Raw genomic sequence first — 24173 nt, 5'->3', positions numbered from 1 at the left:
ACAAAGTCTGAAATGACTTACAGATCACTTTCCAGACGAGGAACAGGGCCAGGAAACAGCCAGCTGGCGGCAGAGCGACAAGCCCCCGGGCCTGCGTTGCTCCTCAGATCCACTCTGTCCCGGCCTGTCCTTCTCTGTGCCCTGTGCTGGCGGCGTGGTGATGCCTGTGGATACGTGGGGAGGCCCCCAGCTGCAGGCCTCATGGCCCTGTGAACCATGGGTGGCACACTCTCGGCCTGCTTTCTGCATCATGTCCCTGTGAAGAGTGCCAGAGATTGTCCTGCTTGTCAGCAGGACAGGATGTCCTCGGCTTACTCTCCTGCAGCTCCAGAGCCAGAAAGGAGGGTGTGGAATGGTGCAGACGTAGCAAGAGTCAGGTGGCAGCCGCCCTGTCCTCCTGGAGGGTACGGGGTCTTTAGTCCTAGGGAAAACCAGGGCTGCGCTAGCACCTGCCCCACCCCGGCCTCTGCCCCACTCCTCCACTCCCCAGATGCTCGCTTCTCTCGGGCTGCCGTCCTGCCTGCCGCTGTAAGGATCTGGATCACTTGTCTGGATCAGCCCTTCCCCGAAGTCCCCGTCAAAACACTCATCTCTTTAGTCAAGGTGTTTGGAAAGCAGTCTGATTAAATTGCAGGACAGGCTGCTTTCAAAGTACAGAGATCTGCTGATGAATCTCGAATGTTTGGGGTGCAGCCCCTGACCGTGGGCACCACCTGCCCTTTCGTTAGCTGCACGTGACACTTGGGCTCGAGTGTGTCCCAGGCATTTCTAACTGCATTTCTTCATGCTGAGCTGAAAACCTGTGCTTTTACCGCACTGTTGCAATTACTTCCATCTGCCTCCTACCCCGCCCCAGCCCGCAGTCCACTTGCTCATTTCACGAGCTTCTGTAAGTAGCTTTTCTCTGGCTACCTTTGCCTCCTAAAGAACTCTTACAGTGCTCCCGGACCACGATCTGTCCTTCTCTCTGGAGAACAGCCCAGCGCTGCAGGCTGCCTGCCCTGCCACCGCAGGGAGAGCCCAGGGCGGGGCGCTGGCTTGCGCTGCCCTGCGGAGAGCTTAGCTGCCTCCCTCCATTCAGAAGCTCCTTCCTTGTGTGAAAGGCACTTTGCGATTATGCATAGTGACCCCTTAACAGGAACCCTTCAGCTCCTCGCTGGCTGTGTCCTAAATGCCTTTCCTCTTCCCCTCAGAAGATTTAGGAAGGCCTCCTGTGCCAGTGCACACAGCGTTATGTAAGCTGCTCCATGGACTCCCCCACGACCCTCACTCTGAGGAGTTTACCATCCAGTCTAAGTCTATCTCACTGACGGGACCTGGGCAGCTACTGCAGGACGGTTTTATAGGTCGCTTTTTTTCTCTTTTAAATAGGGGCACTGGGCGGGGAGGGTGTACAGCTCAGTGCGTGCTTAGCATTCACAAGGTCCTGGGTTCAGTTCCCAGCGCTGCCATTAAAATAAATAAATAAACAAACCTAATGACCTCCTCTCCCCCCCCCCCCAGAAAGTTTAAAAAAACACAAAGTAAATATAGGGGCGCTGGGTGGGCGGGATATGTCTTCCCTTACATCATACCACTCCTCGACCTGGCGTGCATCTGTCCAGCTCAGGCGAGGAGAGGAGATGTGTTACGTCCCCTGGCAACTTCCTCCATTGAGGTGGAGGGCTGGGAAGGGCTTAGAGCCGAGGACCCTCTAAAAACCTCGAGGTTTGTAACCAAAGTGGACTTGGACGGAGAGACTCCCCCACTTACACTGATGATGGTGACGACTGCTGCCGTTGGAGGACCTACTGTGTGCTCGACCCTGTGCTAGCACTTAACGTAAGTTACCTGATTTAGTCTTTCCAATAACCCTAAGAAGTAAGTGTTTAATTCCATTTTGCAGGTGAAATAAAAATGAGACTTTTGAACATTAAGCTTCTTGGCATGCAGACCTCAGTGTAGAGTCAGGATTCACACCCAGATCTGTCTGATTCGAAAGCTGCCGCCTAGTCCCTTGGATGTTGGCTCCGGGTAGACTGGGCCCTGAGACTGACGTGGTGCCCGCCCGCTGCTGAAGCCGACGCAGTCTGGAGGCCAGAGGCTGATGGGGAGAAGGGGGGGAAGCCAGTTTCTCTGGAGCCTCGGATGGGGGGGGCCTCTGGTGACGTCGTCTGGGACGTTCCTCAGCCGCCCGTGCGTGATGAAGAGAGTGACCGCCCAGCCGCTTCGTGTCTGACGCCGCGGAGCCAGAAAGTGCCGGTGCAAATACTACACGTGTCAGATCAGCTTGGTTGTTTTAACGCCTAAATTCGTTTGCTGTGCGCTCAGCCTTTGTGGTTATTCATGTCGCAGGGCTGCCCACTCTCCATTTATTAAAGAGACAGATGGCAGGGGTGCGGAGCAGAGTGGGAGGGAGTCTGGCTGTGTGCGGGTCCGGGGCTCTGGGTCATGGTGGGCTGAGGGTGGCCTGGCGGGGGTGGCCCCGGACGAGAAGGGGCCCCGGCAGGCTCAGTGGGTGGAGCGGGTGCCTCTCCCCTAGGACGGAGGTGAGGTCACGCACTCGTGGGCTCCCTGTTCTGTGGAAGCAGAGAGTCCTGGCAGGAGTGGGGTGTTTTGAAGAAGACGCTGAGGGAGGCCATGAGAAAGGCTGTTAGACGTGGTCCTGTTTCTCTGAGTAAAGGTGAAATGTGGGCACCTTATAACCAGATCAGAGCTGAAACGTCGCCGCCCTGCCCACGGTTCAAAGGCAGGGAGTCCTTCTGGCCGCTTTCCACCGGGGGGAGAGGCTCGGTGTCACACATTATCACTGACACCCGCCCCGTGGAAAATAATCATTCAGGGGCTTCTGAGAGCCAACATAATTAGTCCAATTAATCTCTAGCAATGAATTATTCTGTCCGATAATCGTCTTCGGAAGCAAAGGATTCATTAGTGTCTCCGGCTGATAGCAGGGAGTCAAATGTCCCTTTATCTCACTCCCCTGCCCCGACTTGATGGAACAGAACCCTCTCACTTTGACAAGTTGTCTCCGTTAACGAGGAGGCTGGGTAGGGGAGCGTCGGAGGCTGGGACCTGGGCTCCTGGATGTGCTGCCGGTCCAGTCCGCCGGCAGACGAATGGCACTGTCGTGGGCTTCAGGGACGCAGCTAATCCCAGCACACCTGCTGACCGAGGGCCGCCTCCTTTTTACCAGAACTTACTTTGCGTAATTTAATTGTCTTGAATGATACTGGGGTCTGGTGGGGGCACCAGGGAGCAGAGCTCTGACTGCTGAGCTGCTTTTTCTGGTCAGAATCCCACCCCAAGTTTGGAGAGAGGTCAGAGTGGTGATGGAAGCTTTGCCGGGGCCCCAGAGCACTGGGGGGGGGGGGTTTGCTCCCCCAGGGACAGTCTGCTGTCTCCGCCGTGGCCTGACCGAGCCGCAGTACTGGGCCCCTGGTCAGTGCCTCTTAACCTTTCCGGTCTCAGATCTGCCTCCCCAGGAAGATGAGTACCACTCGTGTTCTTCCAGGGGTTCTGGAATCTCTGTGTCCTTGCAAGACCAACTTCAAGTATTACAATCCAAGGATCGTGCCCTCAAGGGACCCAAAATCTAGGAAACAGAGGCGTGGTCCTTAGTGTTAACAGAGCTCTGTGACAGGCCAGCCTCAGCACTACTGACATCTGGGGCCAGATAATGCTTTTGGGGGGCATCCTGTGCATCGTTAGATATTTAGCAGTGTCCCTGGCCTCGATCCACTGGGTGCCAGGAGCCCACGCCCAGCTGTGACCATCAGAAATGTCTCCAGACATTTCCAGAATCACTCGCAGTTGAGAACCTCTGTGATGGAGGTGCAAGGAAGGTGCTCAGCCCCAGTCTGGGTGGGGGCGTCAGGGAAGGCTCCCTGGAAGAAGAGGTGTGGGGACCAAACCAAGAAGACCCCCTTTTGTTTGTTTGGTCAGTTGGCTTTGTTCGGCGTTTTATGGCTAGAGCCCAACCCGGCGTTTGGCATGGAGATGCTCAGCACGTGCTCACAGGCGGGTGAGCATGTGGGTGAGGGTGGGGACGTGTGGAGGACGGGGAGCAGGTGTCCCAGGAGAGGGCCCAGCACTGAGCGAGGCACAGGGTGCAGGCTGCCCAGCCCCTGTTCTGTGGGTGAGGAACAGGACTGTGGCTTCGCAGCTCTGGTCAGGAAGCATCCCCTGCTCTGCAGACCCTTCAAAAGTGAAGTGTGCGGCGGCTGCCTGGAGTGTCTCATAAAACCAGGCACCTTCCTGGCGGACCCGGGAGGGTTTTTTCAGCCTTGGACTATGTCTGAACATAACGCTCTGAAAGTCACCACTGTCGTTTGGAGTCGGGGAAAAGCTGTCACCTGCTTTTCCCTCCTGGCTCTGGTCCAGGGTCCTAACCACGGAATTGAGGTACAGGGTTCGGCCTGAAGCCCCCAGAAAGGAGCTCACCACCCCTCTGGGTCCCAGGTCCCACATGCAGGTTCGTGTTCTGTAGACTGTGTCTCCCCTCCTGCTGGCCCGCCCACTCTCTGCGTGGCCCAGTGGCTCAGTCCTCCCCCTCTGCCGGCTCACCATGTATCCGCCCCCTCACAGATGCGAGGGGAGCCCGCGTTCTGCACCCTGGAGGAGCAGCGTGGATGCAGCACAGCCGCGGTGAGGGTGTCCACAAGGGCCACGCAGGGAGCGCTGTCAGGGAGGCAGGCACCCTGGGAGCCCCAAGGAGCCTCACCTGAGAGCCCACCCAGTGGGGCTCGTCGGGACCCTTGCAGGGAAAGGGTCACTGGGAGCTCTGGCTTCCGGAGTCTGCGGTGGAGAATTTTATTACAGCTTTTTTCAGTGTGTTAAAGAGTCTTGGTCCAGTAAAATTTAGACGTCTTCCTTCTAGGGAGGATCACTGTGATCCCTGGTAAGAAGAATTTGTCATGGCCCAGAAAATGCAGGGAATCTTTAGCATGAGTTCCTGAGCACCACTGAGAGTGTTCATGGTGTCAGGGGAGCCGTTGCCCCCTGAGTTGTGTCTGACTCAGTGGGAGGGGGGTGTCTGGCAGGAAGACAGAGGGTCCTGCCTTTGATGCCCGCAGCGGGGCCAGAGCCTGGTTGAGGCACCCGCAAGAATGGCGCTCACAAGCCCGCGGAGTCGAGCCGGACGCCAGCGGCAGGAGAGACTGGCAGCCTGGCAGCTGCTGGCCCTGAGAGGCAGAGGTGGGACTGAGACAGGAGGTTCGGGAGTTGGGGTGGGGCTTGCGTGAAAGTCTCCCAGAGGAAGTGAGCTGGAAAGATGGGGTGGCTGTGTCTTCCTGCCTACATGTGAACCCACAACTCCCTCGAGGCAGGACCGGTGTGGCAGGTGGGCAACTCCGTGCCCAGAGGATGCACTTGTGCAGTGGGCTTTACTGAGGACCTGCTACACCCTAGGCAGGTGCTAGACGTTCAAGGATGGATAGCATTTGTTCTCTGCCCTGGAGGCAGACACGTAAGGAAGTGTGGACTATATCGGGATATGGAAGCTGTGCAGGAAATGTGTTATGGGCTCCGGCAAGGACCTGAGGACAGGACGAGGCTAGGTAGCCTGCGTCCTTCCAGGACACATTTGCTCACTCCATCAGGTAAACGTTTCCTGGGCTGTGGGGTGGAGGTGCAGTTACGTAAGAAGTGTTGTGTCCGGTGAGGGGGACGAGACCAGCAGGCACGAGTGGTTGCTGCAAAGGTAGTATGTGCTCCTTGTCAAGAGTGGCTCAAACGCCAGATGTTCGGTAGTGTGAAAAAGTGATTGCTAAGGTGGTCAGGGAAGGCTTCCTGGAGGAGGTGTGACTGGGCATTGAAGCATAGGTAGGAGTCACACCAACGGGGATGGCCCTTTAGATGCGAGCAGTAGGAGATGGAGCAGGCAAAGGCGTGGTAGCGTGGATGGCCTGCCCTCTGACTCCCTGGGCTGGGATGGGGGAGGGGTCTGTCTGAAGCCACCTCTGCCACCCCCCAGCCTCCAGCCTGGGCCTGGTGTTCCTGTACTAAATTCCCTCCCCAGTGCGGTCCCCAGTTTAATTTCCCAGTGGGGGAGGGGACACACACAGACATCAATTCAGTCAAGTCTGTTCACCCTGGTCCCCAGGAGCCCTGGCCCGCTGTTCCCATGGCAACTGACAGCCGCGGGAGCACAGATTGCTGGGGGAGGCAGCCCCGAATCATCACTGGAATCCCCCAGCTGGGGGTGCATAAGGGAGCTGCTTCCTGTAACGGGGAGTGGAGGCGATGGGCAGGAAACCTCGAGGGCCGAGGGGCCCCCATTGTCCTTTGAAGGAAAAAACAAGGATGTGCTGACTGCAGCCGGACCTGGGCACCGGCAGCAGGTCCCCGTCTCTGCCCCATCCCTCCTTGTGAGCCCAGGACGCGCCCTCTGCATCCTCCTCATTAATGATGGATGACCCCAGGGACTGGGGGCAGGCTTACCAGCTGCTGGAGCCTCCTGCGCCGAGCTGGGCTGGGGTCACCTGCAAGGAGAACGTGGCCCAGGCCACCAGCAGGCCGATCCAGGCTGTGGACCAGTCCTGGGATGGTGGCCTTGAGGGGTGGTCAGCCACATGTCCCTAAGAAGAGATGCCCCACTGAAAGGTATCAGCAGCTGACTGGGAGAGGAGTCTGTTCCAGGCTCTGTCCTGTCAGAGGCTTTCTCACTGGAAACAAGATCAGTCCTGCCGAAGGGGCCTGCGTGTTTCCAGAGGAGGCCGGCCAGGCCCTGAGGGCTCCCTTTCCTGGTCCACCTCCTTCTCCGGAGAACCTCCCCTGGCCCAGCGTTGCCTCGACTCGGGACCCCCCCCCCCCCAGGCCAGCCTCTCCAGGGCTCAGGCCTCCTGCTCCGGCCTTGTGGGTTCAGGATGCTCCTTTGCACAGGGAGGAAGGTGAACAAAAGCAGAGGACACTGCAGTTGCATGTCCACCCCAGGGCACTTCGCGGCTTAGTCCTCTGGGCCCTCGTGGCCCACGCCCACTCTCTCCCCAGCCCCTGCCTCCAGCCCAGGGACTCCAGCAGACGGGTTGACCTCCCCCAGCAGCCCTGTCTGAGCCCTGCGTGTGGGTCCTGGTCCAGGCTGGACCTTACTCTGCACACAAGGCCGTCTTTCCCTCACGCCCATCTCTGCCCTTCTAGGAGGCTCCAGCAGAAGGGAGGCCTGCTGGGTTTCTCCGAGAACCCTGACACCGTGGGGGCCGTGGGAGTGGGGCGGAGGCTGGGGCTTCACGCTGGGAGGACATGTTGTCCTTGAGCTTGCAGCTCTGCGGACCTGGAACCCTCCCGGGGAGACTTCTCCCTGGAAATTTGGTTCCATCCGGTGACCTTCATCTGTAGCCCGGGGCTCTGGCGGCTTGGGCGAAAGCTGAGAGAAGTCCTGGTGTCTCTGCTGCCTCCTCCAGACCCTCCCTGGCCTCGCTCTGAAGTGGGGCCAAGGCTCTGCAGAGCGACTCCAGCCTCGGCCCCGCCTCGTGGGGACCCTCGGCTCCTCCAGTGCAAGGCAGCAGGTGGGGGCGGGACAGGGGCAGGAGGAGGTGGGTGGGACCACGGAGAGGGAGGGCGGCCAGGGTGCTGGGGCTCTGCTTGGAACGAGCTGGTTCCCAGGCTCTGTGTTGGAAGAAGGGAGCTCTGCGTGCACCGATTCCGCCCTGGTCCGGAGCACGGCCTTGGTCTTGGCAAGCGGGCCGCACAACTGGCCTGCCAGGAGCTCTAGGAAGGTTCGTCTGAGGCCAGAGGGTTCGCAGGTTCCAGAACTGGGGCAGAGCCCAGTGGGAAAACGGGCACCCTCGAGGAGGCGGCAGGCGGAGCCTCGCCTGCCAGCCAGGCCAGGGCTGGCCGCGGCCCCGCGTCCTGGAGGTGGGGAACGCTGGCCTGGCCCGCTGCCCACGCCGCCTGTCTCCTGGCAACCCTGCACCCTCCTGGCAACCCTGCACCGCATTCATTCCACCGAGCAGGATGGGCCGCTCCTGTGACCTGTGAGGTGGACGGCTCCGGCATGTCTGTTGGGAAGGGCCTCCCGGCGCCCAGCACTGTCCTTGTTGTCGTTTATAGTTTATTGTGGAAAAAGTGTGGCCTTCAGAGTCACACTTGGATTCAGAGTCCCAGTAACCACTTGCACCGGCTGTGTGACCCTGGGAGGTTAACAGGCCCCTCTGAGCCTGGCATCTGGGAAGCGGGGTAGCTGCCTACTCGCCCAGGGCTGAGGTGTTCAAGGACCACGTGCGTCAGGGTTCAGCGCCACGCTCAGCACGCACACCGAGGATGTCCCATTCCTTTCCTTCCCCTCCCTTCCTTCCTGCCCGGGGGACACTTTCTGCCCCCCAGTAGCTCCAGCAAGTCTCTGTCAACGGCAGGAGTCCTCCCCTTCGTGGGAAGTCTTCTTTAAGACGGACCTCTCCTCCTTGCTTCGGTGGTGCACAGCCCTGGGGGAGCGCCTCAGCCTTTGTCTAAGCCTAGTCCTTCTGGTGGTAGTGGGACCATCCTGGAGGTGCTGGCGGCAGATGGGCTGAGCCTGAGGGTCCTGGGGGTGGGCAGCGAGGTTCGAGGGGGTCTGTGAGTACAGAGCTTTTCAGAAATGGGAGTCCTCTGGGGAGGAGGCAGGCGGGTGAGGCGGCTGTCAGCTTCCACACAGGAGCAGATGCTCTGCATGCGGGGCCGGGCGGGCGAGAGGGAGGTGTGAGCGGCCTCTGCAGGAGAGGGCCCCCTGCCCCGGGCAGCCCTGCATGGCCCCAACCCTGCCCCCAGCTTTCTCCCTATTCCCCACCCCCCAGGGCCCTCCCTAAGGCCTGGCCGCCTCCTGCACCCCCTAGCGTGGCTCTGACACCCGCAGGCGCTGTCATCTTGACCAGGTCACAGCCACGCCTCTCTCGTGGCTCAGCAGGCTTAGGCTGCACCCTTCCCGCGCCTGGGCCAGGCTCTGCTGTGGGTCAGGCTCACGCCTGCCCTTCCCCTGGTTTCAGGCCAGTGGCCACCTCTTCCAGATCCCCTCCCTACGCCCCTAGCCCCCAACAGGAGCTCCAGCCACGGCTGTGCCCCCTAGGCTGGCCCCCTGTGCCGATGGTCAGGGTGGACATCAGCAGCTTCTCGGGGGGCAGCTGGGGCTTTGGAGGCAGCAGTAGCCCGTCCATCTGGCTTGTCCACTTGCTGAGCTACAGCCACTCCCAGAGAGCCAGGTGGGCAGTCTGCAGAGGACCTGTAGTGGTCAAGGTTGGAGAGCTCTGAGGGCTCTGCAGCCGGGAGCGCTGATGCCTGGAATTCCTGTGCTTTCTAATCAGGCCCCCAGCAAGACTGACACCTTCTGTCACTTGGCCTCTGGTAGGTCCTGGAAAGGCAGTGATGCCGGGGGCTCAGGGGCGGCATGGGGAGTGAGAGTGGGCAGTGCCGGCGGGACCCACCCTCACCTTGACGGCCACCGACGCGCATGCTGTGCCCCAGCAGTTTTCTGTCCAACCCACTCTGGGCCCTGGGAGCCTTAAGATGGGCGCCATCTGCAAAGCAGATTTGCTGAATTCAAAGTGCACCAAAGGCAACACATTATGGGAAGAGCCGCGGCGCCAGTGTAGACCCAGCCAGTGGGCTGGGCAGAGCGGCCCGGGGTACTTCTGGGCGACAGAGACGCACCCTGTCTGCGGCCGTGGTCACCAGCCAAGGCGATGGTGCGGCCACTGAGCCGCTGAAGTGTAGCTGGTGCAGCTGAGAGGCTGAACCTTCGTTTTAATTTAATTGTAAGTAGTTTTAATATAAAAGGATGCTCGACATTGCAAGTCATTAGGGAAATGCAGATTAGAGCTACAGTGAGATTCTGCTTCACAGCCACTAGGATGGCGATCATCAAAAAAAAAAAACAGTAACAGGTGTTGGAGAGGACATGGAGAAGGTGGAACCCTGGCACACGGCTAGGGTGGGGCGAGATGCAGGGGCCTGTTTGGAGAACAGCCTGGAGCTTCCTCAAATGTCAGAGTTACTGTGAGACCCCGGGGGCACTCTCGGCCTACATCCAAGAGAAATGGAAACATCCGTCCAGGTGGAAGTTTGGATGTGGATGTTCATAGCAGTTTTATACATAAAACGGGCAAGACATGGGGACGACCCAAATGCCCATCAGATGATGACGGGGTAAGTGAAATACGGTGGCTCCGCACAGTGGAAGCTTACTGCACCGTGTAACAGGCATGCCACTCTGACGCGCGGTGCATGAGGGAGCCTCGGCAGGGAAGGGGCCCGTCACAGAAGTCGGCATGTTTACTGTTCCGTTCATCTGAGGTGTCCAGAATGGGCAACGCTGCAGAGACAGGAAGCAGACAGGGGGTGGCCAGGGGCTGGGCGAGGGGACAATGGGAGTGATGGCTGATGGGTCTGGGGTCTCTCTGAGGGGTGATAAAAATGTTCTGGAATTAGGCAGTGGCAATGGTTGCACAACTTCGCAAATGCGCCAAAAGCCACTGAGTGGAACACTTGGAAGGGGGCTGCGAAGCCTTGTGGACTGGAGCTCCGCGAGCACCCTGCACGCGCTCGTCTGTGTGCACCGAGGCTGCAGCGACGTCAGAGGACGGTGTCTCTGCAGTCAGGCTGGTTCTGGTCCTGGCTTTGCTTGCGTAACCCCTCCAGGCCTCCTTTCCTCACTCTACAATGGGGATGATAACTGGACCACCTCAGAGGGTCGTCATGGCAACTGACCCAGCCACAAACCGAAAGCCCCGAGAAGCGTGCCTGGCGCCGGAGGAGCTGGCCGAGTTAGCCGTACTAGTATTACTAGCTTCACAACCAGAAGTCCCCCAGGGCCCCTTGCAATTGTCGCCCACACCTGGGCCCAGGCCCAGCTCCTCCCCACCCCCCTTTGCCAGCAGATGGTCCTGGGTTGGAGGGGGGGCTGTGAGAACTGTTGCCATAACGACCACTGGGCTCCCAGCAGCTGCGACTTCATTGGAGCCGAGTGTCACATGCAGGTTCCGGGCAGCATCACTGGAGGGCATTGCCAGGAGACCGTGAGGTGAGGTTTACCGGGCAGGATAGCAGGGCTGTCAGGGAACCAGGGCCACGTCCCCCAGCCCCACAGCCCCCAGCCCTAGCCGAGGCAGGCAGGCCATGACCTGCAGGAGGCCAGCCCTCTGCACCCAGGCAGGAGTTCAGGTCTCTAAATGAGGGTAGACAGACTGTGTTGAGAATCCGCTCTCCGACCCTAAAAGCTCACATTCAGAGGGAAAGGGGGCAGAATTCAGGGTGAGCAAACCGGCACCCCTCCAAACAGAGCTGAAGGCAGGCGCCCTCTCCAGGGCCCACAGCCCTGGACACCGGCCGCCCTCGACCAGAGAGTCTCCCTGAGGCACGGTGTCAGGTGTTAGGCAGTGGCCCCTGGAGCTTATGTGCTCGCCCTTCGAGCTCTGCCAAAGCACAGGCTGCACTGGGCCGCTCCTCACTGCAGAGAGAGGCAGCCACTCGCCCCGGCAAGGGCCAGGCTGGTGACCCTACTTCCTCCTCCTAAGCAGGTGTTGTGCCCTGGAACAGCGCGGAGCAGCAGAAGTGACGGGGCGGGACTGAAGCCTGGTCCACTGTCCATGGGCAGCAAGCACTGTGTCTGCAGCTGCTGGAGCAGGAAGGCCAGCGGGTCTCTGGGAACTTTGGCCCTGCCTCTGGGCTTGTCGAGGGGAGCCCGCAGGTGCTGGGGCCACCCCCACACTGTCAGCGCCGGAAGCCAGGCTCTGCCCCCTCTCTCCAGAACCGGCAGGCTCCCAGGATGGGTGCGGCAAACCCTTGGCTGTTCCTGAGGAGGATGGGGGTTGGGGAGGATGTCGGCCCCAGGAGTGCGGAGCCGGGAGAAGGGATGTGCTAAGCAGGACGGCAGAGGCTGGGACCCACTGGGCGCCGCGCTCTGCAGCACTGCAGCAGCGGCTCCGTGGCGCCTGAGGGCCTGCAGTGCCCCCTGGTGGCCAGTCTCAGCAGCGAGCCCCCGGCGGGGCGTCCCCTGGGGAGCTGGAGGGGTGAAGCCTGGAGAAGGGGAAGTGGACTTTCCCAGGGAAGGGACAGTGCGTTTGTGCCAAGGGAGTAACGGCCCAGGACACCCCGCCCTGCAGCCTCGCGTCAGGAACTCAAGGCCCCGGTTCCGATGCACAGCCTGTGCCAGTGGCGGGCAGTGAGAGGGCCCGACTTCTCCAACGTGACCATCGGCAGCACGTCACCCACACTGGGGGCTCGTGGTGGTGCAGATTCCCGGCCCGTCTCCAACCTGCTGCGTCATAATCTCTGGGGCGACACCCGGGCACCTGCGTCTTCACACACTCTGGGGAGGAAAGATGCCTGTACAGGCTTCAGCCAACCACAGCGCTATACGACCCTGGGGTGCCGCCAGAGTGGATTAGGGGCCTTGGGTATCCCGTGGCCCAGCTCCCTTATTTTATCGACAGGGAAGCTGAAGCCCAGAGAGGGGAAGTAATTTACCCAAAGCCCCACAGCTAACTGGCCTGTGCCCTCAGGAAGGCCAAGCGAGAACCCGCACCACCACCCGCGGCCCCCCTTCTCTCCTCCCCTGCCTCGCACCTCCTCTTGGACCAGTGCCCAGTGGAGACACGTTACTGAGGGTCTCGGAGCCAAATCCTCTCACTCAGTCAAAATCAAAGCTGTTGGTGATCTGGAGAGACCCTTGCCGCCGGTTTCAGGCCGGAGTGCCCCTTTGCGCCCCTCTCTCTGGCCTCAGACTTGCTTCCCCTCCTGGTTTCCTTTTCCAGCCTCACATGTCCATGTGGCCAGTGCCTTGTTTCTGTCGTCCTGGCTCTTTCTGGGTGTTCTCCCCACGCAGGAGGCAGTGGAGGGCCGCTGACCGCTGAGCTGCAGTGGGTCGCTGGCTAGTTGAGAAGGTCTGGGCTTCTCAGGGGCAAGCATGGGGACCCAGGAGCCCACTGGGGAACAGGAGCACTTGACAGCGGGGATCATGGCACCTGTCACCCTGCAGGGCTCTGTGACAGCCGCCTCCCACAATATTGTGACTTAGTGGGCGGCGAACGAAATGATAGAACTAGTAACAGAGAAAACCACCCCTGCCTACGTGCTTGTGGAAGTGGGGGTGCTTGCCTGGAGGCCCACCCGGCTCTTCCTGCGGCCTCTGGGGTCAGCAGGTGGTGAGAGAAGGGGTGGAGGAAGGGGCTGGGGCTGCAGGAGGGGTCACTGGGCTGTGCTCGAGGGCAGGGGAGGCTTGTGAGCTGGGTCCTCTGTCCATTTCAGCCCGAGCCGCGCCTCGTGCAGGACCGAGCTTTCTGAGGCCCAGGCTGCTAGGAGCCCACCTACGGCAGGGTCACTGGCTGCAGGAGGCTGCACACCCCTCGCAGGGGGCCTCCGAGCCATGAGCGGATGCCTGGCGTGTGGGGGCACCCAAGGGCACCGAGGCGGGTGCAGAGCGCCCTCCCTGGCTGGGCCCAGAGCGGAGGAGAGGGGCGCTGTGCCAAGTACTGTTGGGGCACGGTGGCCCGCTGGCGGGGGCTGGAGGCCACTTCGTTAGAGAGATGTCCGTGTTTGCGATGGAATGGTGTGTGCCCTGCGTGCACTGGACCCCAAACTGGCAAATTTCAGAATTTAGAGAAGACTGAGACACCACCTTGGGACCTAGTGGGGTCAGGAAAGGCTTTTTTTCCTTTTGGGAGTCGCTGAGAGAGAGTGTGTGCGTGTGTGTGTGCGCGCGCGCGTGGTGCTTAACCCCTCCTTCCTCAGCGGACGTGTTCCGTTCACCTCAGACAGCTGGTTTACACATGGTCACCTCTTCCGGTGACCCCTCAGTGCCTCACGACCCCGGCGCACAGCGTGGAGGGGCCTGGCTGAGGGCTGTGGTGCAGAGAGGTGCCCAGCTGGCGGCGCTGGCCAAGGCCTCCCCTCCGGGGCCTGAGCGACGAGCTGTTTCTCCCGTGGAGGCGGCTGCTTCCTTTAAGCTCCGAGACGCCGTGACTCGAAAATGTCCCACCTCTTGAGCCGCTTCTGCTCCTTCTGCAGGTTCCCAGCTGGCCCAGCCCCTCCCGACAGAAGCCAGCCTGCGAGCCAGACACAGACACCGTCCTCCGTGGCCCCTGCCCTGGGCTGCACTGGATGTGGGTTCTGGAACGTTGGTGGAAGTAATTAAGATTTCAGCAGGCAGTGACTGCGGTTTACTTAATCATCAGCCAGTAATTAAAACTGTACGGAACTTGGGGCCATCTGACTGCTGGGTGACAGGTCCCCGCGTACCTCCTCCCTGTGCCCGTGATCCTGTTGGGTGGGGTCCTTACCTTTCAGTGCAGGTTTCAGACTGAAGGCCCAAAAAGGGGTCTGAGGCCCAGCACTTCCCACGGCTGAGACCAGGGTCGGTCGCAGGGACAGGGGCTGAAGACGTCACATCACTGCGGGGCAGGGGGAGTCAGGCCAGTGACCCCTCCACGTGGGAGGGCCCCCCCACCAGAACGAGGTCCCAGCAGACGTGGAGCCCACCTGAGGCAGGGTCACCTCAGATGGAAGAGCGGGGCAGCTGGCTCTGGTCCCATCCTTCCGAGGGCGCCCGCTGCCCACCCACCCGCTCTGCGCCTTCTGAGAAAGGAGAGCTGCCTGGTGCTGGAGCACTGACCGCGTGCCTAGCACGGTGACTCGGCTCTTTGATCCACATGGCAACGCCCGTTATCTCCCCCTTCAACAGAGGGGAAGCCGCGCAAACCGAGATGCCGCGTGCCAGGCCTGCCGAGCAGGGAGGGCCGCGCCAGCACCTGCACGTGGGCCTTCCCGCCCCGGGCGCTGTGTCCTCGCCGCTGCGCCGCCCGTCCCCACGGCCCCAGGTCTCTGTCTCTTGGTCAGCAAGTTCTCGGTCTTGCCCTCTGGGGAGGCCTGTCCCCCCAGCTCTGACTTCAGAGCAGAAAGGACCCTGCTCACCAGCGCCCGCCCAGTGCACTGCCCTCTCCAGCTTAGCTCACCCCGAGCGTCCTCAGTCTTCTCCCGCACCTGCAGCGGGAGACACGTCCCCTAACCCTCTCCGTGCACACAGATGGCGCGAGTGTGATTCTCATGTGAGGCTTCCACGGACTGGACTGGCTGGGCCCCGGGTAGGTGTGTGTCCTAGGCACTGAGCTGTAGTGGAAAGAACAGAGCTTAGGGGTCATGCAGACATGGGAGGCGCCTCTTCTCGTGCCCGCGTTGTGTGTGTGTGTGTGTGTGCACACGCGTGCGCGCGCACACGTGGTGTCAGGTCTCCCCGACAGCCATCCGTAGCCAGCAGGCTCATGGTGGAGGCAGCATGCTCTGGGGCCTCCTGCAAGAAGCACCGCCCCTCCTGCAATGCCGCAGTGCGTGCGGGGAGGATGCTGTTTGTGGCGACTTGCGTTACCTCGGTGACAGCTGGGTTAGGGGAGACTTTTGCCTGGGGAGCACACACATCCTCCCCGGCTGCTCCATTTGCAGGGCAAGGCTTGGAGACACAGCCAGGACAAACTCGTGTTCCACCCGATCCGTCTCCCCTGAAGGCCTCCTTGTCAGCCCCGCTGGCCTCCCTCCAGCCCTGCTTCTCTCTCACACACACGTGCACGCACACACACATGCACACGCATCCCTCTTGCACCTGGACGAGACCCTGTTCTGCAGGAGCTGAGAAGCAGGGACACCAGGCCCCCAGCCATGGGGAGAGGAGTGAGGGCCCGGGCTGCAGCTGAGTCAGCCCCCCACCGTGGGATGGAGGGCGGTGCTGCTGGCCTCAGAGGTGGGGGGGTGAGTTCTTTTGCAAATGCAACTTATTCATGTTTTAAGCTGAACAACTAAGGACTGGCTTCTGGGATCAGGGGTGTGAGTGCCAAGTTGTCCCCCTTCCCCTGCACGGGGTCTGGGGCCCTGGAGCCTGGGAGGCCTTTCCTCGCGTGCCTGTCAGCCCTCTCCTCCTGGGGCTCGCGGCACCCCCAGGGGCGGGCCTGTCACCCGAGGATCTGGACACAGCCAGGCTTCTCAGGAGCCCTCACCACCGTCCTCATCTGAGCCAAGCCTTCCAGGAGCGGGGACATGCCCAAGATGGCCACCAGGGGGCACTGCCGGGGCACAGCAGGAGCTGTGGGGTGGCTTCTGCAGGACAGTCCAGACCTGGGGCAGAGAACAGAGCCAGCCCCCGGCTCTGTCCCCGCTCTGTCCCCGCTCTGTCTCCACTGTCCCAGCCTCCTCCCCAGCATGCCCACTGCATCTGGGGGCAGCAGCCTGGTGCCACATGTCTTTCATTAACAAGTCTCTGGACCTCCAGTCGGTTGCCCCCTGGCCCTGGACCTCAGCCTCCTGTCCTCCTGTCCTTCCAGTGACCCTGCTGGACCGTCACTAACAAGGATTCTTGTGGCCCTGATTTGGGGCAAGTCTGAAGACTTTGGGGTGGTCCTGCCCCGCTCTGCTGGGGCGAGGGTGGAGGTCTCCGAGGGTCAGGTTGTAGGGAAAGGGCACCGTGACTGGTGCCGTGAGAAGAAGGAGGGTCTTTTCCTGTCACTACTAGAGCGTTAAGATCCGGGTCCCAAATCCCCCAGGTCCCAGGGCCTGGAGCATCAGAAACAGAGAGGCCCACCCTGGGCTGGCCACCATGTGGGATCGATATCTTCCGAATGGGACACGCCTGCGTCCACTCTTCCTTAGTGCACTTTTTATTGTGGTCACACAGCAGAGAGCGTCCTGAACGCTCCCTGAGCGCCTGCTGTGGCCCTCACTGAGCACGCCGCCGGGCAGAGATGCCCTGAGAGATCAGAAGGCATGCGCGCTTCCTCCTGGGATCGGCTCTGCTCTGCGCTGCAGGCAGGCGTGTGACCCTGGGTGGCGCACTTCACCCTCCGAGTCTGTGAAATGGGGCAGCAGCACAGAGTGCTGTGAGGGTCCAGCGGGGGGGGGGGCACACGCAGACTCTGAGTCACTCCCGGTCCCTTCCCCCTCGGGGCTGCCTACCCCTGGAGTCATGCCTGCCTTTTCCCTTATCTCTGCCAAACCTGAGGAAAGCATTGCCCTGGCCCAGAAACCCACATCTTGGAACCGTGTGCTTGGGCCCCTGTGGGCATTCTAGAGCCCAGCATTAAAAACACATTACACTTCATGACCCTGTCTGTTTTCCATGCCAGGCCATCATTGCCACCACCGAGCAGCTCACGAGGTGACCCCTGCCAGGATAAACAGACCTTGGCAGCCGCGGGGTGACACACAGAGGCCTGCCCTCGTCCCTGCCAGCCTCCGGCCAGGCCCCCACCCCGCCCCCACGTGCACAGCCTCTTCCAGGCCCCCCGGAGCGGGAGTGGAAGGGCTGGGCTGGGCTGGGTGTGGAGCTGGTTCTCAGAAAAGGTGCCTCCGAGGCTCTGGAAGGGCCATGCCACCTGGCTACCCACCGCCCTCCCCAGCCTCCTGCACTGACAAGACAGAGCAGCTGCCTGCCAGCTGCCCTGAGCTCAGTCTTGGGGAAAAAAATACCTCGTGAGGGACCCACAAACGACCCCTTAGGCAGCTGGAAGAGTCTCGCGCTCCTGCCGAGCCTGGGCGGGGAGGCCCATGGGCTTTGGGAGGACTACAGGGGTCTGAATGGAGCAGGTGGGGTGGGTAGCCTGGAGGGTCTGAGCTCCTGGGCCTTCTCCGTTGCTTTGCCGCCATGCCTCTGTGGGTCCCTGACTTTCCAGTACGTTGTCTGTCAGGGAGACACTGGGGGACTTGCTTCCATTCAGTGATTGAGTCCCAAGGTCAAGGATGAGCCGTAGGGCAGGGATGACTGTGGTATCTGCTCAAATCGTGTTTTATAAAGATTCCCTTAATGGACTGATGGAGGGAAGGAGGAGGTTCTTGAGTCCCTTCCTGCTCGGGTACCTCCGTTTTCTGGGTGCGCTCACCCTGGACAGGAGAGGGGGTAGATCTCCATCTTCTGGCATTGACTCTCACCTGCGCGGGCTCATCCCCTCCCTGGAAACCAAGACCAGGAGCGTAGGCTTCTAGGGTGGGGGCCGGGCCCACCTGTCCTCACCCAGGGTCGCACCTGTGGCACAAGGTCTCCTTGCTCAGCCCTTGCTCCAGAGGGTGGCTGCTCACTGCCCCCTCCCCACCAGCATCTCTCCGCTGGATGCCCCCAGCAACTGCCAAAGCTCCCAGTCAGTGCCCGGGGCCCGGGGAGGGTGGAGACTGACGCTGGCTCGTGCTGGCTCCCAGAGCCCACCCTTCCCGCCTCTCCCGGAGTCTGGCGTCACACTGCTAGCCTGACAGCAGCTGTGCAGGGTATTTGCACCCCAAAACTGGCAAACACGACAAACTTGGGCCTCCGCACCTCCAAGAGCCAGTGGTTAAACGTTTACCAGCACGACACTGGCGGCGTTTCGGGCAGACATGCCGGCTGGCCCCAGCCCCGGGAGCCTGGCCGGGCCCCTGCTGGGAGGAGCACAGCCCCTGCAGCAAAGCCAAGCACAGGTGGTCTCGTGGGGCCACGGGGGTGCACGGACACCGAAGGCCCCTTCCAGGGCTGGGACGTCAAGGGGCTCAGGATGGCCTGAGAGGCACACAGCACGTCCCAGGGACTGGCCACCTGGGGTAGGGTCACCTTCCACGTCCCCGATCACCAGGGGGCAAATCCTCGTCATTCACCCAGCTCTTCTCCCTCCAGACCCCGAGTCACAGAGAAAGAGGACGGTGCAGAATGTGCTGGATCTCCGGCAAAACCTGGAAGAGACCATGTGCAGCCTGCGAGGGTCCCAGGTGACTCACAGGTAAGAGCCCTTCCCTGACCACGGAGGGCAGGGCCCTGTGACCTTGGCCCAGGCCTACATCTCAGCCCCTGGGGTCAGAGCTGCGGGAGCCAGGGCTCGGCCACGTCCACGGGAGAAGCGTGGCCTTGCCTGGTGTCTGCTTCTGCTCAAGAGTTACATTTCATTTAATTCAGTTGGAAAATCACTAGGCAGAAGCGGGGGAGGAGGGGCGGGGAGCAGACACCAGCACAGGGCTCAGTGTGCGATCCCCCGTGTCCACTTCCCTCCTGTGGTGCCAGTCTCCACGTGTTCACACGGTGTCATTAATTCCCTTTGTCCTCCGGTTCTGAGCTCCCAGCGTTCTGGACTCCAGGGTCGGGCCCTTCCTGACACCCGGGGTCCTTCCTCCTCCTCCCACCCGGGGCCAGCACAGCGGGGGCCCCTCCACCTGCCCCTGGCGAGACCTTGCAGCCGAGGGCCGCATGGGGCACTTGCCTCTCCTGCACCGGAGTCCTGGCCGCGGGCGCTGCCGTGACTCAGACTTTCCCCTCTGGCTCCTCGGGCTGCCCAGATGAGCTCATGCCTCAGCTCCAAGGGGGACAGAGGGCTGGGCTCCACCCTGGGGGTAGCAAGGGAGGGAGCCAACAGCCAGGATTGAGACATCGGGGTGGGGGGGACGTGGAGCAGGAGGGTTGAGAGAGGGATGGGCAGCCTCTCCAGCTGGACTGGAAGCGGGTTCCTCCCCGTCTCCTAGGGTTGGAAAATGAGAGCAAAGCTGGGACACGGAGGGACGGAAAGAGGGCTTTCCTTAGCCCAAGTGCGTGGCCATGTGAAATTCAGACTAAAGTTGCATGCCTCCAGTGACAGAGAACTCATCACCCCTCAGCTGTCCCCATCCTCGTGGGGCTGCCACTGCTGTGAAACGGAGCAGAAACTGGCTTCAGTAGCACCCACCCACTGGCCGCGGTCCTCCTACAAAGACCCTCTTCTCCCCCTGTCCACCACTCCTCTCCCAGCCCCCGTCCCACCCTCCATCTGGGACACTCTGCGCTTTGCTCCCAGACATCTAAAATATTTCAAACGATTAAGCAAAGCCTCTTCTTTCTGAGGTCACCTCTGCTCAGGCCAGCAGGACCACGACTCTGAGAGGGATGTGATCGGAGAGGTCTGGAGAAAAGTGGACGGTGGTGCTCCAGGAGGCCCTGGGGCTCAGGTCCCTTTACATCTGTCTCCAGCCTCCATCCCTCACAGCCCCAAGCAGGAGCCCCAGTGGGGTGGGGTCTGGCTCGGCTCACCATTTTAGGGACCCCATGGATGACATCTTGAACGTCCTTCCCCAAGGCAGGGAAGTTGCTGCAGCGGGCTCAGCGCCAAATCACCAGCCAGCCCCAGGCCAGAGAGGACGGCAAGTGCTTTGTCCCTGAGGGGGTCACACCCCAAATGACTCACCCACTGGGGAAGGGCAGAAGCGGGGCTCCCGCCTCCTGTTCCCCTGACTCTGAGCCCCCGGCCCCCCAGTTAAGACAGCTTGACCCCAGGCAGGCTCTGCTGCTTTCTGTGGAGTTGGAGCCGGAGGAGGGAAGCCAGAAACCTTTTGCACAAAGTCGTCTGGTTTGGGGGGAAGGCCTTGGGCCTCTGGCTTCTGTCTCCCTTTATGGGAAAGAAACCGAGAGCCCTGAGCTGGTTTCTCTGTTTACTGTGGACCCAGAGCCACTTCCTCTCTTAGCCTTTGGTTTATATTATCCTGGTCCACACTTCGATAGCCCAAACAATGATTCCCTGAACTTTTATGGCCCTTTTACTTATTGAAGTGCTTTCCATCCATCAGCCCTGGCCTCAGCCCTGGAGTGGACAGGGTACATACACATCCCCTGGGTTTGAGAAGGAGCAGCGAGAGGCTGGGAGAAGGGGTCACGCTGCAGAGTCACACAGGCCGATCAGGGTGGTGTCTGCGTCCAGCGAGCTGAGAGCCCGGCCGGCTGTGCACAGGCGCAGTGCAGGGCACCCGCCCTGAGGACGGACGCAGGCTGTCCCTGAGGGGGTTACGGACCAGTGAGTGCCTCCAGCAAGGTCATTTTCACCCTGGAACTTGGAGACTAACTGTAGATTCAGTTCCTTTTCCGAAACCTTCCCTCCTGGCCCACTTCCTCTGTTTCTCCTGGCTCATTTCCCCAGCACAGAGAGTGTCTGGGTCAGGGGCTGGGGCTGGAGGGGAAATGAAACTCTGCCCTCCCCCCTGCGCCAGGCTCACCATGCCCTCCAGCCCAAAAACCCCTCCCCAGAGAGAAGCAAGACCACAGGGCTGGATCCAGGACTAGAAATCAAGGACGAACTTTGAGCTAGAATCTTCCGCCACCCGCCGAGAGATGTTTGGAGATGTGTTTGGGGACAAGAAGGAACAGTGAGGCGGAGGAGGAAGAGGCACCTGTGGTGCGATGAGTCCAACAGGCTGCCCGCCAGGGACGGGGCCCGCCAGGGACAGGGACAGGGTCTGGACACTCGTCCCCACAGTCTACGTGCATTTTCTTACAGGAACTGCTCCCCTGGACTCTCCGTTGTCCTGTCCCCCAGTCGTCACCGTTCTCCTCCTTCTGCTCCCTGCCTCCCTGTTTGCTGAGCACTTACTGCTCGAGGCCCGGTGCTGAGTCTCATAACTCAGCATGCCCTGCTCATTCATCATGGCTTCTCACCCTCCATGCGTTCTCGGGCACCGAGCCCCTGCCAGGCCCAGTGCAGAGTGGTGACACGCAGTGGTGCGCGAGGCAGGTCGGCCCACAGGACCACGGTGTCTCCTTCAGGGAGCTGCCTTCTGTCTTAGGTCTTCTGCAGGGACGAGCCTCATGGTCCACAAGGGTCAGAGGCAGTGGACACTAACTGCCCTGCCCAGCCAGGGTCCCCTGCCCATCCACAGGACTTCTGCAGGGACCACCATCAGGCTCAGGGCCCACTCAGCTCCCTCCATTTTAAAAATAGAAAAATCAGTGTCCCACCCCCCGTCCAACCCCCCAGAGTGGCTAAGAAGCAGGTGTGTGCGCAGAGTGAAGGTTCCTGGGCTTTGGGTAACTCAAGGTTGCTTTCACCGTCCAGTGTTCTTGGTCCACAGGTCCCGTTTCATTTACTAGACCTGTGGCTTCACTTAGGCCAAGCCCCTGAGCCCTTCCTGTGGTTGCTGGGCTAAGAACACCGCTAGGCTGGGTGGTGCTATGGGTCTGTGAACCCAAATCCAGGCCACCGGTCCAAGCAGATCCCAGCTATACTTTCTCTCTGCAGCCACCTTGGCCCCCACGGGAGAAGAGCATCTCCTTCCACAGCCCCCAGGTGCCCTGGGCTCAGGCCATCTAGGCTGCTTCCTCCACCTGGCCCAGCAGGGCCTGGGACTGGGGACCCTGGAAGTCCTGCCTTCACCCCTTCCGTCCATTTCCCTGTGTTCTCTCCTGTCAAGCTTGGGCTGCTCTGTCCTCTGGTGAGGTTCTGCTGCCTCTGATGCCCTCACCTTGGACTAGTCTTACTGCGGACATCTCAGGTTCCTAAAGCTTGTTCTGTACGCTGTGCACCCTACTCCTGGCTCTGCCATCTCTGGTTTGGGGAGCAGCTCACCCTGAGCTTGGAAACAGAAAAGAGGTACCTGAACAAAAGAAGTGATCCAGGCCTCCCACGCTCAGGCGACCCCCCCCCCCCCGCCAGGTCTCTCTTCCTATTTTCTGAGCACCTTCCGTAGAACAGGCACCGTGTCGGGTCTTTACACGTGTGACCCTTACACCTTCACGGAGGACGAAGCAGCTGTTATGCCCGTTTCACAGAGGAGGAGGTGGAGGCCTGGCGAGGCTGATGCATTTCCTCTGGTGGCTTACTAATCAGTGGTAGAAAAGGGTTCCAACCCAGGTCGTGTCGCAAACCCTGTGCCCGCGGCCGTGTGCAGGACTCCTTCCCCAGCACTCACCGTCCTCTTCCTCCGACAGTCCGAGCTGGCTCACGGCAGGGGCCGCACACACCGTGAGAGGACCCCTGGAGGCCCGGGCGCTTGGGCGGCGCACAGAGGCGGGAGGGCGTGAGAGTGGACGCGGGACAGGCTCGGAGCAGCGGGGCTGCAGAGTAACCGGTGCCCTTCCGCCCCGCCCAGCTCCCTGGAGATGACCTGCTACGACAGCGACGATGCCAACCCTCGCAGCGTGTCCAGCCTGTCCAACCGCTCGTCGCCCCTGTCCTGGCGCTACGGCCAGTCCAGCCCGCGGCTGCAGGCGGGCGACGCGCCGTCGGTGGGCGGCGGCCGCTCGGAGGGGCCGCCCGCCTGGTACGCGCACGGGGAGCGCACGCACTACTCGCACACCATGCCCATGCGCTCCCCCAGCAAGCTCGGCCACATCTCGCGCCTGGAGCTCGTGGAGTCCCTGGACTCAGACGACGTGGACCTCAAGTCCGGCTACATGAGCGACAGCGACCTCATGGGGAAGACCATGACGGAGGATGACGACATCACCACCGGGTAGGGGTGGCCCGTGGGCAGCTGGGGGTGGACAGTCCAGCCGGCGCGCGCCGTGGGGCGGATGGGCCTCCGCCCGGGGAGGGCGCTGCGCTGGGCCCACGTGTGAAGCTGCCTGTCAAGGACCCTGAGGCTGCCGTGGGGTGTGAGGCCGAGGTCTGAGGAGCTGGTTGGTCAGCGAAGGTACCCCTGTCACTGGCTCCCGTGGCTGTCATTCTGAGGCATGTCCCGCCCTCCTCCTGCTGGTGGCCCTCCTCAGGCTGCCGTGGGGACGTTGGACCTCCTGACCTCTTCCCCATTTGAGGATGAGAGTGACAGGGCCCTATTACCTGGAGGGGCTGCCGAGGGGAGAGCACGGAAGTGCGTGTTGGAAGCGCTGGTGAACCGGGGGCAGAGGGGACTGGGCTTCCTCCGCCAGCTTCCCAGCCCCCGGCCCCGCCACCCTGGCACCATCTCTCCTCCTCGGCATACCTCTGCCAGCCACACAACTTCCCCGTCCGACCCCGGACTGTCCAGCCCTTTGCCGTCTTCCTCTGCTTATCTTCTTCTGCCCCAGTGGTCAGGGTTGGGCTTGCGAGGCAGCTGGGCCAGAGGGGGCCAGAGGGGACAGTGTGGGGAGGTGGGCAAGAGGGTAGGAAGAAGGAAGAGCTGGGGACGTGGGGGTCCCAGCCCTGAGAGCAGAGCTGCTCTGCTCCTGGAAGCTTGCGGGCACCTTTCTGCTGACTCTGCCTCCCTCCACTGTCCTTGGTTTGTGGACCCTCCAAGGGACCACACAGGTAGTGGGGCACCCCACCCCTGGCCTCTCCGGGGACTCCCTCTCCCAGTAAACAGCTAAAACTGGAAGAGACTGTAAAGTAGCCAAGCTCCAGACTGTCCACGGCTCCCCACCCTGGGATGCACTGGGAGGGCCTGGCAGGGCCTGTCCAGCTGGCAGACCGCTCTGAAGCAGAACAACTGACTCATGAATGGGGTTGTTTACTGCCTGCGAGTCCCAGGCCCGCCAACCTCACGCTCAGATCCACCAGCCTGGGGCTAGGACCTGGGAGAGG

The 24173-nt window shown here is 61.3% G+C and overlaps 1 protein-coding gene and 1 long non-coding RNA gene across 4 annotated transcripts in view; one reads left to right on the top strand and one right to left on the bottom strand.

Moving 5' to 3' along the window:
- NAV1 (neuron navigator 1) overlaps positions 1 to 24173 on the top strand; it is a 203260-nt gene that overhangs the window by 101955 nt on the left and 77132 nt on the right. For all 3 annotated transcript variants that reach the window (XM_074351515.1, XM_074351514.1, XM_074351513.1), the window contains 2 exons: positions 18563 to 18665; positions 22765 to 23127. In XM_074351515.1, coding sequence (XP_074207616.1) covers positions 18563 to 18665; positions 22765 to 23127 — 466 coding nt within the window. The remainder of the gene's footprint in view (positions 1 to 18562; positions 18666 to 22764; positions 23128 to 24173) is intronic.
- On the bottom strand, positions 7566 to 18614 carry LOC141574737 (uncharacterized). The gene is made up of 3 exons (XR_012501748.1): positions 14223 to 18614; positions 12511 to 14052; positions 7566 to 12253 (listed from the first exon to the last, which is right to left on the bottom strand). It is a non-coding gene; the product is annotated as an uncharacterized LOC141574737 (long non-coding RNA).

This window comes from Camelus bactrianus, chromosome 23, assembly GCF_048773025.1.
Source record: "Camelus bactrianus isolate YW-2024 breed Bactrian camel chromosome 23, ASM4877302v1, whole genome shotgun sequence".
NCBI lineage: Eukaryota > Metazoa > Chordata > Mammalia > Artiodactyla > Camelidae > Camelus > Camelus bactrianus.
The sequence above is the reverse complement of the archived record's forward strand: the minus strand, read 5'-3'. Positions and strand labels throughout refer to the sequence as shown.